The sequence below is a fragment of the Sinohyriopsis cumingii genome, chromosome 1, assembly GCF_028554795.1.
Source record: "Sinohyriopsis cumingii isolate HCF-2022 chromosome 1, ASM2855479v2, whole genome shotgun sequence".
NCBI lineage: Eukaryota > Metazoa > Mollusca > Bivalvia > Unionida > Unionidae > Sinohyriopsis > Sinohyriopsis cumingii.
The window spans coordinates 60,427,323-60,447,169 of NC_142961.1; the positions used below are offsets into that span (position 1 = coordinate 60,427,323).

The 19,847-nt window shown below is 32.9% G+C and overlaps 1 protein-coding gene across 7 annotated transcripts in view; it reads left to right on the forward strand.

Moving 5' to 3' along the window:
* Positions 1-19,847, forward strand: part of LOC149806952 (spermatogenesis associated 6-like protein) — a 99,898-nt gene that overhangs the window by 46,553 nt on the left and 33,498 nt on the right. For 6 of the 7 annotated variants that reach the window (XM_089960059.1, XM_089960070.1, XM_089960065.1 and 3 more), the window contains exons 10-12: positions 8,341-8,410; positions 11,325-11,500; positions 13,032-13,120. In XM_089960059.1, coding sequence (XP_089816185.1) covers positions 8,341-8,410; positions 11,325-11,500; positions 13,032-13,120 — 335 coding nt within the window. Of the gene's footprint in view, positions 1-8,340; positions 8,411-11,324; positions 11,501-13,031; positions 13,135-19,847 lie in introns of all 7 variants that reach the window. The other variant, XM_089960103.1, reaches the window with a different exon arrangement.

A 19,847-nucleotide genomic window follows, 5' to 3' on the forward strand; every position in this document is an offset into this window, starting at 1 on the left:
AAATAACTAATGAATTTGAATAAAATGAAAACATCTTTATGTTAAATTAAATGCCATCATTTAGGATAATAATAGATATTTGGTGGGGCCCCGAGTGGCCGAGTGGTCTAAAGCGCTCTTCGTTACGGATCACTGCCATCTCACCTCTGTCTACGGCGGTTCGAGTCTAAGATTCAGCCAATGTGGGTATGTGAGAAAGCTTGCCAGTAGCTTCTCGAGGGTCGGTGGTTCTTTCCGGGGTTTTCCCGGGTTCTTCCTCCACCATTAATACTGGCCGCCATGTATAGCCTATCGTGTGCTGAAAAATGGCGTTAAACCCCACAACAACAACAACAGATATTTGGTAATATCTTCATGGTACTGATAACATAGTATTATGCTATCACAGAAGTATGTTTAAAAAAGTTCATGTACTTTTCTTCTCTTTGCCTTTTCCTAAAGAAAGGATGTCATACAAGCTAGGTACAGTAGTCATACTGTTGCTTAATAGTCCTTCGTGCACCATAAAGACCCACATCTTTCCTTTCTCTAAGGAAATCACTTGAACAATTATAAACATATATTTATGAATAGTCATTTGCTGTTGATGAACTAATTATAGGGGAAATCCATTATAATGCACTTCATTATGACATGGTTTTGGACATAACAGGATGGCCTGTCTTAGTCTGATTGTTATATAAATTGACATGGGGCTATCTTAGTCTGATTGTTATATAAATTGACATGGGCCTGTCTTAATCTGATTGTTATATAAATTGACATGGGGCTATCATAGTCTGATTGTTATATAATTTGACATGGGGCTATCTTAGTCTGATTGTTATATAAATTGACATGGGGCTATCTTAATCTGAATATTATATAAATTGACATGGGCCTATCTTAATCTGATTGCTATATAAATTGACATGGAGCTATCTTAGCCTGATTGTTATATAAACTGACATGGGGCTTTCTTAGTCTGATTGTTATATAAATTGATGGGGCTATCTTAATCCAATTGTTATATAAATTGATGGGGTTATCTTAATCTGATTGTTATATAAATTGACATGGGCCTATCTTAGTCTGATTGTTATATAAATTGACGTGGGGCTATCTTAGTCTGATTGTTATATAAATTGATGGGGCTATCTTAGTCTGATTGTTATATAAATTGATGGGGCTATCTTAATCCGATTGTTATATAAATTGATGGGGTTATCTTAATCTGATTGTCATATAAATTGACCAGGCTATCTTAATCTGATTGTTATATAAATTGACATGGGGCTATCTTAGTCTGATTGTTATATAAATTGACATGGGGCTATCTTAGTCTGATTGTTATATAAATTGACATGGTGCCATCTTAGTCTGATTGTTATATAAATTGACATGGGCCTATCTTAATCTGATTGTTATATAAATTGACATGGGGCTATCTTAATCTGATTATTATATAAATTGACATGGGCCTATCTTAATCTGATTGTTATATAAATTGACATGGAGCTATCTTAGCCTGATTGTTATATAAATTGACATGGGGCTTTCTTAGTCTGATTGTTATATAAATTGACATGGGGCTATCTTAGTCTGATTGTTATATAAATTGACATGGGCCTATCTTAGTCTGATTGTTATATAAATTGACATGGGGCTATCTTAGTCTGATTGTTATATAAATTGATGGGGCTATCTTAGTCTGATTGTTATATAAATTGATGGGGCTATCTTAATCCGATTGTTATATAAATTGATGAGGTTATCTTAATCTGATTGTCATATAAATTGACCAGGCTATCTTAATCTGATTGTTATATAAATTGACATGGGCCTATCTTAATCTGATTGTTATATAAATTGACATGGAGCTATCTTAGCCTAATTGTTATATAAATTGACATGGGGCCTATCTTAGTCTGATTGTTATATAAATTGACATGGGGCTATCTTAGTCTGATTGTTATATAAATTGACATGGGCCTATCTTAGTCTGATTGTTATATAAATTGACATGGGGCTATCTTAGTCTGATTGTTATATAAATTGATGGGGCTATCTTAGTCTGATTGTTATATAAATTGATGGGGCTATCTTAATCTGATTGTTATATAAATTGATGAGGTTATCTTAATCTGATTGTCATATAAATTGACCAGGCTATCTTAATCTGATTGTTATATAAATTGACATGGGCCTATGTTAATCTGATTGTTATATAAATTGACATGGAGCTATCTTAACCTGATTGTTATATAAATTGACATGGGGCTTTCTTAGTCTGATTGTTATATAAATTGACATGGGGCTATCTTAGTCTGATTGTTATATAAATTGACATGGGTCTATCTTAGTCTGATTGTTATATAAATTGACTTGGGGCTATCTTAGTCTGATTGTTATATAAATTGATGGGGCTATCTTAGTCTGATTGTTATATAAATTGATGGGGCTATCTTAATCCGATTGTTATATAAATTGATGAGGTTATCTTAATCTGATTGTCATATAAATTGACCAGGCTATCTTAATCTGATTGTTATATAAATTGACATGGGCCTATCTTAATCTGATTGTTATATAAATTGACATGGAGCTATCTTAGCCTGATTGTTAGATAAATTGACATGGGGCTTTCTTAGTCTGATTGTTATATAAATTGACATGGGGCTATCTTAGTCTGATTGTTATATAAATTGACATGGGGTTATCTTAATCTGATTGTTATATAAATTGACATGGGCCTATCTTAGTCTGATTGTTATATAAATTGACATGGGGCTATCTTATTCTGATTGTTATATAAATTGATGGGGCTATCTTAGTCTGATTGTTATATAAATTGATGGGGCTGTCTTAATCCGATTGTTATATAAATTGATGAGGTTATCTTAATCTGATTGTCATATAAATTGACCAGGCTATCTTAATCTGATTGTTATATAAATTGACATGGGGCTATCTTAGTCTGATTGTTATATAAATTGACATGGGGCTATCTTAATCTGATTGTTATATAAATTGACATGGGGCTATCTTAGTCTGATTGTTATATAAATTGATGGGGCTATCTTAATCTGATTGTTATATAAATTGATGGGGCTATCTTAATCTGATTGCCATATAAATTGACCAGACTATCTTAATCTGATTGTCGTATAAATTGACAGGTAATAAAATTATTACTATATAATTTACTAGCATTTTGTTTACCACCACCCCACATCCAACACTCATACACACATTCATAGCAATTGGTTTACCTCCCCACTTCAGATATTCATACACACATTCATAGTTTTCTTTTTACCCCAACTTCCAACCTCAAACACAATCAGAGCATCTTATTTACCCACCTCACTTCCAACATGCATTAGTTTTATTTTCTTTACCCCCCATTTCCAACACTCCATGCATTCATAGAATTTTGCTTACTCCCTCCCCCAATTCCAACACTCATCCATGCATTCATAGCATTTTGTTTACCCCACATACACACACACTTCCAATGCTCATACAATTCATGGAATTGTGTTTATCCCCCCCCCCCAATTCCAACACTAGTCCATGCATCCAAAGCATTTTGCTTTACCCCCACTTCCAACACTCATCCATACATTCATAGCATTTGTTCACCCCACCCCCACTTCCAGCACTCATTCGTGCATTCATAGCATTTTGTTTACCTCCCACTTCCAATACTCATCAATGCATTCATAGCATTTTGTGTACCTCCCCACTTCCAAAACTCATCCATGCATTCATAGAATTTTGTTTAGCCCCCACTTCCAAAACTCATCCATGCATTCATAGAATTTTGTTTAGCCCCCACTTCCAAAACTCATCCATGCATTCATAGAAGTTTGTTTACCCCCCACTCCCAACACTTATCCATGCATTCATATCATTTGTTTTACCCCTCTCCCACTTCCAACACTCATACATGCGTTCATAGCATTTTGTTTACACCCCCCCACTTCCAACACTCATCCATTCATTCACAGAATTTTGTTTGCCCCCCCCACTTCCAACACTCATCCATGCATTCATAGCATTTTGTTTACCCCTCACTTCCAACACTCATTCATAAATTCATAGCATTTTGTTTACTCCCCCCCCCATTTCCATCACTCATCCGTGCATTCATAGCATTTGGTTTACCCCTCCCCCACTTACAACACTCATCCATGCACTCATAGCATTTTGTTTAAATCCCCATTTCCAACACTCATCCATGCATTCATAGCATTTTGTTTACTCCCTCCCCCACTTCCAACACTCATCCATGCATTCATAGCATTTTGTTTACCCCCCACACTTCCAACACTCATCCATGCATTCATACCATTTTGTTTACTCCTCCCCCACTTCCAACACTCATCCATGCATTCATAGCATTTTGTTTACCCCCACACACACTTCCAACATTCATTAATGCATTCAAGGCATTTTGCTTAACCCCCCACTTCCAACACTCATCCATGCATTCATAGCGTTTTGTTTACCCCCCCCCCACTTGCAACACTCATCCATGCATTCACAGCATTTTGTTTACCCCGCCAACACACACACACACACACTTCCAAGACTCATCCATGCAGTCATAGCATTTTGTTTACTCCTCCCCCACTTCCAACACTCATCCATGCATCCATAGCATTTTGTTTACCCCCACACACACTTCCAACACTCATCAATGCATTCAAAGCATTTTGCTTAACCCCCACTTCTAACACTCATCCATGCATTCATAGCATTTTGTTTAACACCTACTCACAACACTCATCCATGCATTCATAGCATTTTGTTTAACACCTACTCACAACACTCATCCATGCATTCATAGCATTTTGTTTACCTCCCTCCACTTGCAACACTCATCCATGCATTTACAGCATTTTGTTTACCCACACTTCCATTCATAAATGCACTCGTGTAATTTTTATCATTCTTGTTGTACCTCTATTTGGTACATAACATGGTTATCAGTTATGGACTCTTACAACAGCATTATAGTAGGGATCTCCTATGTTTACTCCCTATAAGGACTAAGTTAGTAAAAGATTTAGTATCACAGTAAAATGTAATTCAACCTTTGACTCGGATTCAAGTCATTTACAATATTTCAAAAGTTTATTATCAAAAGTTACAGTTGTTAATTATTATGTTTTGTTGATTTGATAGGCCTATTTTAGGTAATGAACATTATTGACAATTTGAAACAATAAAAAAAATTTTAAAAAAAAAATTAAGCTAAAATGGACTGGATCACATTTATTGTTGCATTGTCAGCAGAGTTTTGGGTCAGATTTGTTTGTAAAATTACTCTGTCCTTTATCTTTTCCTTTTGCCTAAATGTGTGTGAATTTTGTAGCACTATTTATACTCATACACAAAATACCACAGACTGTGTAGTCATAGATTTGTGATAAGCTAAATGTGTAGGGCAAATCCCTTGATTTGTCAGCTAGTTTGTGTAGATCGACTCCCTTGATTTGTCATCTAAATGTTAAGGGTAAAGCCTTTGCTTTTTCATCAAATTAATTTGAAAAGCATTGTCCCAGATTTGCCATTATTTGATTAACAAATTGTGAAAAGCATAGTCCCAAATTTGTCATGAACAAAGCATGAAAAGCATTGTCCCAGATTTGCCACCAACTGTGAAAATTAGTCTTGAATAGTTTACATATACGTTTCTTTTACAAAATACTGCCAGTTTGCTAGGTAAACAAATGAATACTTGAATACCAATTTCCATTTGAATATCAGTGGGAAAGTATTCTGATGGACTTTTCGATATTCATTTGAATATCAATGGGAAAGTATTCTGATTGGACTTTTTGATATTCATTTGAATATCAATGGGAAAGTATTCTGATGGACTTTTGGATATTCATTTGATTTTCAATGGGAAAGTATTCTGATGGACTTTTGGATATTTATTTGAATATCAGTGGGAAAGTATTCTGATGGACTTTTGGATATTCATTTGAGTATAAGTGGGAAAGTATTCTGATTGGAATTTTGGATATTCATTTGAATATCAGTGGAAAAGTATTCTGATTGGACTTTTTGATATTCATTTGAATATCAATGGGAAAGTATTCTGATGGACTTTTGGATATTCGTTTGAATATCAGTGGGAAAGTATTCTGATGGACTTTTGGATATTCATTTGAATATCAATGGGAAAGTATTCTGATGGACTTTTGGATATTCATTTGAATATCAGTGGGAAAGTATTCTGATTGGATTTTTGGATATTCATTTGAATATCAATGGAAAAGTATTCTGATTGGACTTTTTGATATTCATTTGAATATCAGTGGGAAAGTATTCTGATGGACTTTTGGATATTCATTTGAATATCAATGGGAAAGTATTCCGATTGGATTTTTGGATATTCATTTGAATATCAGTGGGAAAGTATTCTGATTGGACTTTAGGATATTCATTTCAGCTGTAGTCTTGAAATTATTGTAAAGGGGATTAAATCACTAAATGCATACAATACACTACATCACTTCACCTGCATGTGTGTTTTTGATGTGTAGCTTATGGAGCATATGAGTATGTATTATGTACCCTTGAACTCACTGATTCATATATACAGACTTCTTAGTTGTGTACTATATGTAAGACATATTGCTTTATAGTACTATAATGTCAATGTCATACTCCTAGATTTAAAGTATTAATTCAGTCTTCACATTGCAACCTACTTTAAAAATTTGAATACTGCAGTCATCAACTTTCACAACACTGACAATTTTTGTTATACTGTTGTACTGACTTTGACGTGTACTTTTAGTCTGAGCTATCTACTTTAAAGATAATGGAAGGAAGGCTTCTGATTTCCAGTTTGAGTATGTCAGTGTCAGAACCTAATTATGTTGCAATTTCTGATCCACAACAATTAAAACAACTCTGCCTTTCCTGTCAAGTCAAGAAAGAATTCTCTGATGTTATTCACTTTCACGGAGAACTAGACATGGAACTACTTTTGTTCACATGGCACAGTACGGCAGTGGAGGGAGACATGGGCACATTGAGAATATTATCGGCCTTTTTCATCACAACATATATGGTACATGAAAAGCATCAGATTTTTGTGCATTCATAAAATTACATACATATTTTCCTGACTCGATGGAAAAGGCTGAGTGATGTTTTGATTGGATCCACCAATACTTTCTCATCAGCTTTGTATAATGTTATGGCATCTATTGTTGAACGGTTACATCATTGTTTCTAGACCAAATAATTTCCATATTATTTTATGCCAGAGTGTAAAGAAATTAACAGATTTTAGCTTTAAAATATATATAAAATTTGCTTTGAGGCGTAATGATGACTTGTTTGCTTTTTAACTGACCTTGTACTCGATCTAAGTAACGATCAGCATAAGCATTACCACATGAGTGTATGTGTATATGTAATACAAAGGATGATCATTTTTGGTCGTTTTACTTAAATATTCTAAACTAACCTTTTTTCTGATGGGTACTATACATCATTTTCTAAATAAAATGTGGAATTTTGTATATAAATTTTTTTCTCAATGGATCAGTAATATTTCACAGTTAATTAGTAATCAAATTATCTATACATATCTAAATTTCGTGAAGTTTACCTAGAATAACTGTTAATGGAGTATTTCAAAAGCAGATGTAGGTTTCAATTGCTCACTTTTGCGCTATGATTATACTGTATTGGGTTAGGCTTATGTTTTACATAAAAGAACCATTACTCCTGTATAAATCATCATAATATTTTTTGGATTAGTTCCCATTGTCATCCAAGTTGGAAAACATTGGAAATTTGAAACATACAGAATATTAAAAAAGTGTAATAATTTTTATTCTTTCTCTTTGGTTTTCATGTACACAGTGATAATAATAATAAGAAGTAGAATTTCATGATCAGAAGTGGCTTAAAGAGTTAATCTGAAGGGAATAAAGAAATGTTGCATCAAATGATGAATGCATGATGGTATTGTGTGCTCTTCGATTTGTTATGTTTGCAACAGAATTCTGTACTTGCCACTCACTTATCCTTCTAAAGGAATGACCATTTGTAAGAGAGTAAGGGGAAGCCTGTGATTTTCTTTTTATGTCAGGACAATTTTGAGGTTGTTTTACCTCCAGATGATTTAAGGACTGAAATTATTTGCATATAATTTTAGACACCACTCCTTTTGACCCCCCACAAAAAAATAAATGGTCATTCCTAACTATGCAAGGTTTTTTGAAGAGCATTCTTTGCTAAACAATTATATGCCACTATTATTTCACTTTATGTATTATCAAATATGAAAAAAATCAGTTGACATATTACATTTGTGATTTGAAGGTGATAAGGGATCGGTCTGACTCTCCACTGCCTGTGTTTGAATCCAAGTATTTGACCAGTGATGAAGAAGGTCAGTATAAAATTATTAGTAATAAATGCATAATTCTCTCTAGAATTACTAGATTTACTTACAGTTTTCTTTGTACTTGCCAGTTTTTAATATGATTTGCAAATAGTTTATTAACTGGGATTCCAAATGGGGTTTGTTGATTGGGGTTCCAAATGGGGTTTGTTGATCAGATTTCTTCCACAGGAGGTTTATTTATTTCCTTTGCAGTAAACTCTTACAAATAATGCATTTTTTTTTAAAACTGTAGGATTGAACATAAAATGTTGTACCCATCTACAGGATATGTTCTAAGTTACTCAAATACATGATTCATGATAATTTATAAAAAGAATTATGCTGAAAATTCAACTAAATGCTACTTTTATTCCTTTATTCAGTAAATTCTCTAATTTTTTAAATCCACAGGGGAATTTCCTCCCTATGTTTCACTTCAGAAATAAACCCTGCATCAAATGATGCTTTTTTCACCTATTTGAGTCAGAATTAGTTTGTGCCTGTTTAAGATCAATAGGTTAACATGCAACAGGGTATCAAAAGTAGCCAAACTGTTTTACCCTAATAAACCAATTTTTTCTACACATGTGCTCAAATACAGATTCAGGTACCTTCTGTTACCTTGGTGTAGTAGAAAGGTTTTTTAATTATAAATTGACAATGTCTAACTTTTTAAATTTCAATTTGAAGTGTGGTATGCAGTTTTGCTTGCTAGAATGGGGCAGTGACTATAATTGCTTGGTTCTGTATTCAAATATTAACTCTCAGAATATTCATGCTGATCAAAGTACTAGACCAACAGGGGGAATGCTTAAATTAAACCATGTCATGCCAATATAAGCATTCTGGATCCCTCTTTAGATGACAAATTACCCCATTGGGCTAATGTCTGGATTTACATTTTGCCAGAAGTTTATCTCTAGGCAAAATGTGAAACTTTTTAAGAGTGGAAAACAAACACACATATACACACATGTAATACTTTGCCTTTGTGTTCTGCATCGGAACAGAGTGGTGAGACAATGGAAATTCTGTACTATGTACTATAAAGGCTGTTTAAGGAATTAATTCCTTAGCTTGTAAAGGACAAACTTTTCTCAATTACAATTTTTTTATCAAGCCATGAATTTGATAATTCTAACCATAATATCTTAGCTATTAAAGGCAACACTCAATTTCTTTTCCTCAATGGACAGTCCTTGGACCCTGCTGCAAATTTGATAACATATAATGTCTTATGCTTTGTTAACTGTGGAAGCATATTACAAATCAAATTGATCATACTGAACAATTGACAACTGACTGAGGTTCAGTTGTGCTGATCTATTAATGAAATTTCACAGACTGTATGATCAAATTGAGCCTAAGCTCAGTCTCTTTAATGGTTTCTGAATCATGAATGTTTTGGTATTTACAGTGGATCATGTCACAGATATCATACATTTCAAATCACTAGACATTTGTAGTTTCTTCAATATGGGAAAAGACAACAAAGTACTTGTAATGAAACATTTTAAGTTAAAAGTTATAGGCTTTGCATAGGAACATAATTGCACCAAAGATTGTGAAATTTGTGTGTCTGACTGGTGCAAGATAAAGTCAGTCATATAGTGTCATTGAAGATGGTGGTTGAGTCCTTAAGAAATGAGGTATTTCCAATGCTATCAATGGAACAGAGAACAGTTAATTCGTAGTGATTTCATTTGAGACAAGATCAATACCAAAGCACCCACATATGACAGCAAAGACAAGGAATCAAGAGTTGAGTGAGGAAGCAGAGTTGGACAGTGTTTACCACAACTGAATGGCAGTACGGTAATTCAGAACTTTATTGGGTGACTCAGACAGTGAGGATGAATTCTTGGGCTTTCAATCAGTTGGCATCAGACAGTGATATTTATCAGACACTATGAATTACACAAGTGATGACTTTACTCATATTGTTTGTTTGGAAGATACATGGAATTATTATATTATGAGATAATGTGAATTAAATCATTTTGGACTATAAGTTTATACCATTATGTGATCTATAGTCAAATTAATATATTACTCATATAAATGGATTTATCATTTTAATTATTACAGATTTCTATGGGTGTTATTAAATGAAGAAGAACCAAAACATATTCCACTTTTTAATATAATTGTATTTGTTTTACACAGACTTTGTCATTATTTTTCCTGTTTATATTTTTATCCAGTGGTATCCAGTTTGGCTTGTTTGATTTTCCAAGGTGCATCATTGGCTCACTGATAACAATGTACCCATTACAGTCAGATTTGATTTGCAAATTACTCCTCAGCTTAAAGCAGGTCAAAAAGAAATTAGCTTTTTCCATTCCATGTACAGTTTATTAGGATTAATCAGTAGAAAAAACAATGTAGACCCTGATCTGCAAATGCATTAAGCTATAGCAGATCTTGATCTTTGTTGCAATCAGTTTAACTTAATTTATAAGCCAGTATATGCCATATGATGTAATAACAACCCCAGGCTTGAGGGTGGTTCAAAATCTTTTCTGGAATATTATGGAAAATGCCAAGGATATTTTAAGGAGAAAACTGCAGTTGAGGAAATAAAATGCCAGCTACAGCGGCCCATCACATATCATATATGATTAATGTATAATTAAAGGGCCTAAATATTATTGCCAATGTATTTTATTTCACTCAATTTAAATTTTTGCTGATCCAGTTAAATATGGTTTAATTCATATATTTAAACACCCTATTTAGATATTTAATTTTGTATGAAAGAATTTTTCTTACACAACCTTGCTTTTCACATTGTTCATTATAATTTGACCTTATTTATACTGTGGTGACTCCATGAACCATACTATAGTAATTGTGATTTACATTGTCTCTTAAGTACATTTAAATACTTCAGTCATACTCATTTTTATTTCTTCAACAGATGAAGAGGTGGCAGCTCTAACATCAAAATCCAATGTTTATATCCCACCTCCTCGCCCTCGCTCAGTGAGCCCAATTTTGTACACACCTAGCTACCGTTCTCGTTTTTCTGATGGCCCAGTTCAAGAAAGAGTGTCCAGAAGGATTGAGAGAGCTCTTAATCGTAGCATTTCTCCAGTATGTAATTTAACTACTTTAGTACAGAGTATTTTATATTTTAAAAATGCATTGTGTGCTTCAATTTTATTTTTAATCTTTAAAGAAATAAGGTCACAGAACAATTCCAATATAATTTATATAATGCAAAGAAGGTAATAGTCAAAGACTAGGATTACTTTGTTTTGTGACTGCCGTACTTAGTATTAGTGGTTACACTATTGTCAGTTACAGAATGGCATGTAATTTTTGGTTTCACTGTTGAAAATTGGTGATGCATCTATGGAATAAAACCAACAATAATTTAATTCTTTGAATCTTCAGTCACAAGACTTTTCACCATTTTAACCCACGTTGGAAAATATTTTGTCTAAAACACACTGTGAATTCACTTTTTTTGTGGGTGTCAGTTGTATTGTCATAATACTGTCAGAAATTTGGGCCCTGAGTGGCTGAGTTTTCTAAAGTGCTCACCGTTACGGATCATTGCTATCTCACCTCTGTCTGTGTGGGTTCAGGTCTCAGGTTTGGCCAATGTGGGTATGTGAGAAAGCTTGCCAGTAGCTTCTTGTGGGTCAGTGGTTCTTTCCGGGGTTTTCCCAGGTTCTTCCTCCACTACTGATACTGGCTGCCATGTATAGCCTATCTTGTGCGAAAAAATGGCGTTAAACCCTACAACACCAACAACAGCAACAACTGTCAGAAATTTGATTATTAGTAAATCAGAAAGTAGCACTCACAAAAGTATTGAAATAGAAAATTATAATTTTTGTCCAGAATAGAACTTTTTTCATCTTAAAGTAATGTACAATTACAATCTTACAATATCTCTCATTCCTTTTCAATAGTCTATTTCAGGACATGTATGTGATAACAAGGTCTTGGATTTCCAGGGCAGTAATTTTCAGGAGTATTAAGTTTATCTTGACTGTATATCAGAATCTGTAATTATGACTGGTAATTATGACTGGTCATAAGAAGGGTACCTATAATGTATTTACCTGCCATAGTCTGCACTGTGTAACACCTTTTCAGATGATTGCTATATGTATTTGATGGACAGGTGTTGTTGGTTCCTTTTTCTAAACTAAAATTATTTATGTTTTGACATTAATTCTTTTCACCAGGCATCATTTATTGGTGTATAAATAATATTTCATAAATTCAAACCAATATACGTTGCAATAACTCAAGCATCAATATCCACATAAAGTATCTTTGCCTTCATTCTTTACTTAAATCTGAAAACTTGATTTCTACATTATTCTAGATACCTAATATTGATAAAACGAGGACTTAATTCATATCTGTTAGTACAAAAAGTTTATTTTATCAGAGAGAAAATTAAACTGGTTGAATATTTAAAACTTTTAATGAAATTTTTTCATCCTTAAATTCAAAATGTTTTGCAGAAAATATGTATATGTACAAGAATATATATTATATGAGCCACACAGACTTGACAATACTCAATTTATCTGTTCTTTCTTATGTTACAAAATGAAGTTATTATTGTTTAAATACAAGTGTGATTTTGTGCTTATTATTTCAGCGATTTGGTCGACAATCTCCGTATTTATCATCCCTCAGTAGCTCTCTTGATGACCTGGAAATTGAAACAAAGTTGGTGAAGAATAGGAGGTATTACTAAACAGGTTCATATCATTTTATTTCTACACTTGTGTGCAGTGATGTACATACCTCATTCATTTGATGTGAAATTCTTGTAACATAGCTAAATAATATCTTTGGCAATTTTGAGTGGTTTCAATTTTTCAGTCATTATACAGTAAAAATATTGCTTGAAAATATGACATTTGGTGTCAAACTTTGTACAGCATTTCCTCATTATAACATGTTTCCTGTTTTAAGGCAGGTATAATCATGGGTCTCATTTGATGTAATTGCTGTAAAATTACATGTATAATTTAAATCATTATATAGCATTATATTGAGGTAGTGCTTCTGTTTGTATTTGTTTTTGTATATTTAACAAGCTAACATACTATCACATTAGGTACAGTTTGTTTGGTTCAGTAGGTCAGGTACAGTTTGTGATTTTCAGTTCAATATATTTGATAAGCCAATATACTGTCAGATAGGAAGATGCAGTTTAAACTTTGAGAGCTACCTTGTTTTAAATCTGGCATTTTTGGATGAATAACAAATTTTGAAACTTGATCCTCTAACTGGTAACAGAAGCACGTTTAAACCTGTAAGCTACTTTATTGTGCCCCTTCTTAATCAATACTCTAATGGATAACAAAAACAAGTTTAAGTCTGTGGTAACAGAAACAGGTTTAACTCTGTGGTTATGAAGGCAAGTTTAAGTCTGGGGGAATAGGAACAAGTTTAAGTCAGTGATATTAGAAGCAAGTTTAAGTCTTTGATAACAAAAACAAGTTTAAGTGTGTGGTAATATAAGCAAGTGTAATTGTGTGGTAATGCAAGCAAGTTTAAGTCTTTGAAGAATTTATCATACCCCAGCATAATGCAGTTATATGTATCCATTTATTCTTGATCAATATGTTTGTATGTATATCACTTATTCTTGCTTATTAACTGACAAGAGACAGGGCAGATTGAAATATGTTGTTGTTAATGTCCTTAACATATAGGAGTCCAATTTGTAAACAGTATTTTTGGTTGTGATCTTACAGAGTTATGATGTTTTTAACTAAGAGAGTATGGTCCCTGAATATCTTGAATGTGATAGAGTCTGGTGAAGATTTATAACTGGCAAGATGGATGTGGTTATTACAATTCTTACTTTTATTACTTGACTATCTAGGACTTAATAGAGTCTGGTGAAGACTTCTAATTGGCAAGATGGATGTGATTATTACAATTCTTACTTTTATTACTTGACTATCTAGGACTTGATAGAGTCTGGTGAAGATTTCTAATTGGCAAGATGGATGTGATTATTACAATTCTTACTTTTATTACTTGACTATCTAGGACTTGATAGAGTCTGGTGAAGACTTCTAATTGGCAAGATGGATGTGATTATTACAATTCTTACTTTTATTACTTGACTATCTAGGACTTGATAGAGTCTGGTGAAGATTTCTAATTGGCAAGATGGATGTGATTAATACAATTCTTACTTTTATTACTTGACTATCTAAGACTTGATAGAGTCTGGTGAAGATTTCTAATTGGCAAGATGGATGTGATTATTACAATTCTTACTTTTATTACTTGACTATCTAGGACTTGATAGAGTCTGGTGAAGACTTCTAATTGGCAAGATGGATGTGATTATTACAATTCTTACTTTTATTACTTGACTATCTAAGACTTGATAGAGTCTGGTGAAGATTTCTAATTGGCAAGATGGATGTGATTATTACAATTCTTACTTTTATTACTTGACTATCTAGGACTTGATAGAGTCTGGTGAAGATTTCTAATTGGCAAGATGGATGTGATTATTACAATTCTTACTTTTATTACTTGACTATCTAGGACTTGATAGAGTCTGGTGAAGATTTCTAATTGGCAAGATGGATGTGATTATTACAATTCTTACTTTTATTACTTGACTATCTAGGACTTGATAGAGTCTGGTGAAGACTTCTAATTGGCAAGATGGATGTGATTATTACAATTCTTACTTTTATTACTTGACTGTCTAGGACTTGATAGAGTCTGGTGAAGATTTCTAATTGGCAAGATGGATGTGATTATTACAATTCTTACTTTTATTACTTGACTATCTAGGACTTGATAGAGTCTGGTGAAGATTTCTAATTGGCAAGATGGATGTGATTATTACAATTCTTACTTTTATTACTTGACTATCTAGGACTTGATAGAGTCTGGTGAAGACTTCTAATTGGCAAGATGGATGTGATTATTACAATTCTTACTTTTATTACTTGACTATCTAGGACTTGATAGAGTCTGGTGAAGACTTCTAATTGGCAAGATGGATGTGATTATTACAATTCTTACTTTTATTACTTGACTATCCTGGACTTGATAGAGTCTGGTGAAGACTTCTAATTGGCAAGATGGATGTGATTATTACAATTCTTACTTTTATTACTTGACTATCTAGGACTTGATAGAGTCTGGTGAAGACTTCTAATTAGCAAGATGGATGTCATTATTACAATTCTTACTTTTATTACTTGACTATCTAGGACTTGATATAGTCTGGTGAAGACTTCTAATTGGCAAGATGGATGTCATTATTACAATTCTTACTTTTAGTACTTGACTATCTAGGACTTGATAGAGTCTGGTGAAGATTTCTAATTGGCAAGATGGATGTGATTATTACAATTCTTACTTTTATTACTTGACTATCTAGGACTTGATAGAGTCTGGTGAAGATTTCTAATTGGCAAGATGGATGTGATTATTACAATTCTTACTTTTATTACTTGACAGCAATTAACCTACAGATTACTTTGTAGATTATGTATATCATTGCATGGCAGACATTGGGGTGGGTGGGAGATTTCATAACCCTTTATTACTTGTATTCTTTTCCAAAACTTATACTTAAAACACATGTTACATCTACATCTTGTTTATTTTATGATGATCCATATATTGTTGCTATGATTCTTGCTTTGATTAGAATTCTGTCATTACTTTCATCTGTTTCAATGTCATACATTCATAACATGCATCTAATTAGATGTCATACATTCGCAACTTTCATCTAATTAGATGACATACATTCGGTCTTTTTCAAACTATTTTTGCCAGAGTTATAAAAAAAAATCCAAGCACTCAAATACATTTCTTAAAATATTGATAGCTTTTATGTAATTTGAGAGTCTTAACCTTCTGTCTTTTGTCATGAACTTAACGATCTTAGGTATCCATTATCCATAGTCCATTATCCATAGTCCATTATCCATAGTCCATTAGCACAAGTTTGTTATTGATACTCTTCCTAAGCAACAAGGTCTGCCCTGAAACATTACAAACACATTCATCCCGAGGTCTGGTTAGTTCTAAATGAAAATATTGCCATTCACACAATCATCCAATATGGCCACTATGCTGGTTAGCTTGAAATTATTGTTATCGCTACTTCTGAGCCAGTGGTGTTCCAGTTACAATGTAAAAATCATCTCCAGTTGTCATCTCATAGACAAATCTTGGAAATACTAACCTACATTGTTTTTTGACAAGATTAGAGTGGCAAAATGTACTGAAATGTTATGTCACTATGCTTTATGAGTAGCTCTGAGAAAATTGAATGAGGAACTGTACAGAATTTAGCAGTGCACCAGTAGTGTGGAGTGAGGTTAACAACAGTTGAACACTATTCAAATTGTCAAACAGAAATGGTATGTATTTTTTTCAGTGTAAAATTAAAAATGGACAAAACATTTTTCACTTTAGAGTTAAGTTTTACAGAATTGGTGTAAGATAATGTATTCACATGGATAATGTGTCAGTGAAAAAGCTAGAAAGCCCATGCCCAAATTTAAAACAAAAGAACCACTCATTGATACCTACATACACATATATAACATAATTGGCAACTAAAGTGTAAATAATTATAGTAAATATACTCACCATTCGATCTCATTGTATTTTTAATTTTAATTCCATTGAAAATGGGCACAAACAAAATTAATTTCTATAATTTTTCGGTTAGATTCATTCCAATCCAAAACTTAATTTCTTCATAATTCTCGCACTAAGTTATGAACCACTGTAACTCCCAAAACATTCCTATTTACCTGACTTGTCCAAAGGGTCTGATTTTAATCTGAAAATAAAATGCATGAATCAGACATTTGGAATTTCTAGCAATAAACTTGTATTTAGCCTTGAAAAATATGTAAACTAAAATTCATATAGGAAACCTTGGATATTGGTCTTATAATGTACTTGAGATGACCAATTCAACAGGTGTATGTAACTGCCCGGACAAACTTCAGTAGTAAATCATTTGAGTAAAGAGTGATATCCATAAAAAAATAGCTGAGTCATTCTCTAAAAGACAAGGAAGCTCAGTCTTATAGCTGTAACTTTGCACTACTGCAGAGCAAAAACAGAGAGTAATATGTTTGATTACAAAACAAATCTCTCCACTCCTAGAACTCAGATGGTTGTGTTCCAGTCTATGGTTGACAACAGTTCATCTGTAGATGGAACTTTAATATTACAATGACAAATGACCTTTGTATATTGGAGTGATCTGGAGCTGGTATCTGCATTTCTGACTCCAAAATAAAAATGATTAAGGTGATGGGATGGGGTACATGGCAGTGACTAAAACTGCTCCTGACAATGCAGGTGATAAACTAGTATCAACAGGTGTGGATGAAGGTCATTTATTTTGGTACTAAATCTTTTAAGAGCTTCAAGCAATGGGGAAATTAATGTAAAATCTCAGGAGCCATGCCATGACTGTTATATCTAAATTCATGTTATAACAAAGTATGTTGTAGTGGTGTTTCACTGCATCACTGTACAAGACATCCTGACCACTATAGCTGTAAATTGTGCTTTAAATAAGCAAAATAAAACACTTTAACTCTTGAAATAGTACTGAATATATTTTTGAAAACATATGAAGGAAAGTTCATTATTAGTATCTGCCTGCAAATACATATCAGTGGCATAAGATTATTGCTTGAAGTTAATAAGAAAACTATCTCTTTTTTTTCATCTGGTCAAGAAAACATATTATGAGATTTTGAAATAAGATTTTGCATGAAACTTATATGTTAATATGTAGATGAACTGATTAGATTTTTTCACACTTCCAGTGCAAATTGTAAATGAACTTATTGTCCTGTCTTGTTTAAAAGTATTGAAATATATCCATCCTGTTTATCAAAGAGTACAGGCATTATGTTCTTCAACGATTTCTTTTACTTGTTAAATTTTGGTTCAATATTTAGCTTTTTGACACATTTTGCACCCATTTTTGCCAGTTTGTGATGGTACTGCTTTGTGGGTATAGGTGTTTTGAAAGCACAAAATTGCTATATTGATGCTATGTTTGTGTCTGTTATTATTCATTCTCCTAAGGTCTCTTTTCAACACATCAATGCAACAGGAGGTGTACAGGACAATTTATTTTACCCCACACGCATACCACAGAACAAATGCTAAGTATACCTGGCATTCTTTTCACAGTAACAAAGTAAATACTGTCTATTTAATACCCATTTTACAGTAAGTAAAGAGCATCTGCTAATCATAGTTTGTCAACACTCCAAATGAAATCCTTCCATTCCAATTAGCACTCATAAATATTTTGCCATTATACATCACATTAATTTTTTTATGGTCAGGCCCTTCACCCATTGTGCATTATCTGTTTTCCATTCACAGGTGTTATTCGCAAATTCTTAAAAGCTGCTAGACCAATTTGCACCTAATTATAAGGGAGCATTTTGGCATCAAGGTCATTCAGGTTTGATGCTGATTCCTAATTTAGTTTGAGCACCATTATTAAAGATATAATAACCTTAAAACTACTTCTTTTCAAAAAAACACTTAACAAAATAGGGGCAAACATGACAGAAAGCATCCCAGTGAAAGACCTTTCATGTTTATACAAATGCACCTCTCATTCAATAACCCTTGCACCATGGCATGTTATTTTATATTCATGTTGGGAATAAGTGTCATTGAAATGCTTTTTCTAATGAAGTTTTTTTATTTTCTGTATAAATTACCTTTTTATTTGGATAACCAACTCTTAAAGATCATTAACAGAATATTACCCCAAGAGGTTTTGAGACAAATTATGTGTACCTATGAAAACATTGTGTATTACAGCATTACTTTTTGTATGTAAATTTGGATATATTTGAGTGTTATTGTTGATTCACAACAAAACCAGATTTCCTTGTTTCAAAAACTAGGGACATTTAATCAATGAAAGAACAATAGTCAGTGCCAAAACCTTGTCTTTATGTAATATTGCTCTGTTCATTGCAAGTACTAATGAGATTTCAGTCATCCATGAGCAAACCTCTGAGTGCCAGTTTGGGAATTTTAAGTTCAGTATAAACTTTGGAACTCACTTCTCCATAATGAACCATATCTGTCAAGCAATGTTTTCATGCACCAAGCACTCCTTTCACAGTGCTTCTATTGCTGTCATTGATCACATTTGAAAATTAGTAGGATAAACCACTAATTAATGTTTGATACTTTAATTATGTTACCTACATGATAATGTTTACAACAGTATTCAAATATCAGTTGAAAAGAGTTTATCATGACCACTAACTCTTACACAGGGAGGATTTGCATGACTTTTAATATTATTTTTAATTGTTCCACTCCCTTGTTTTATTTTACAAAAGATGTAATTAATCTGATAATACAAAACAGGTCTTATATTTGATTGTAACAATACAAAAACACTTTT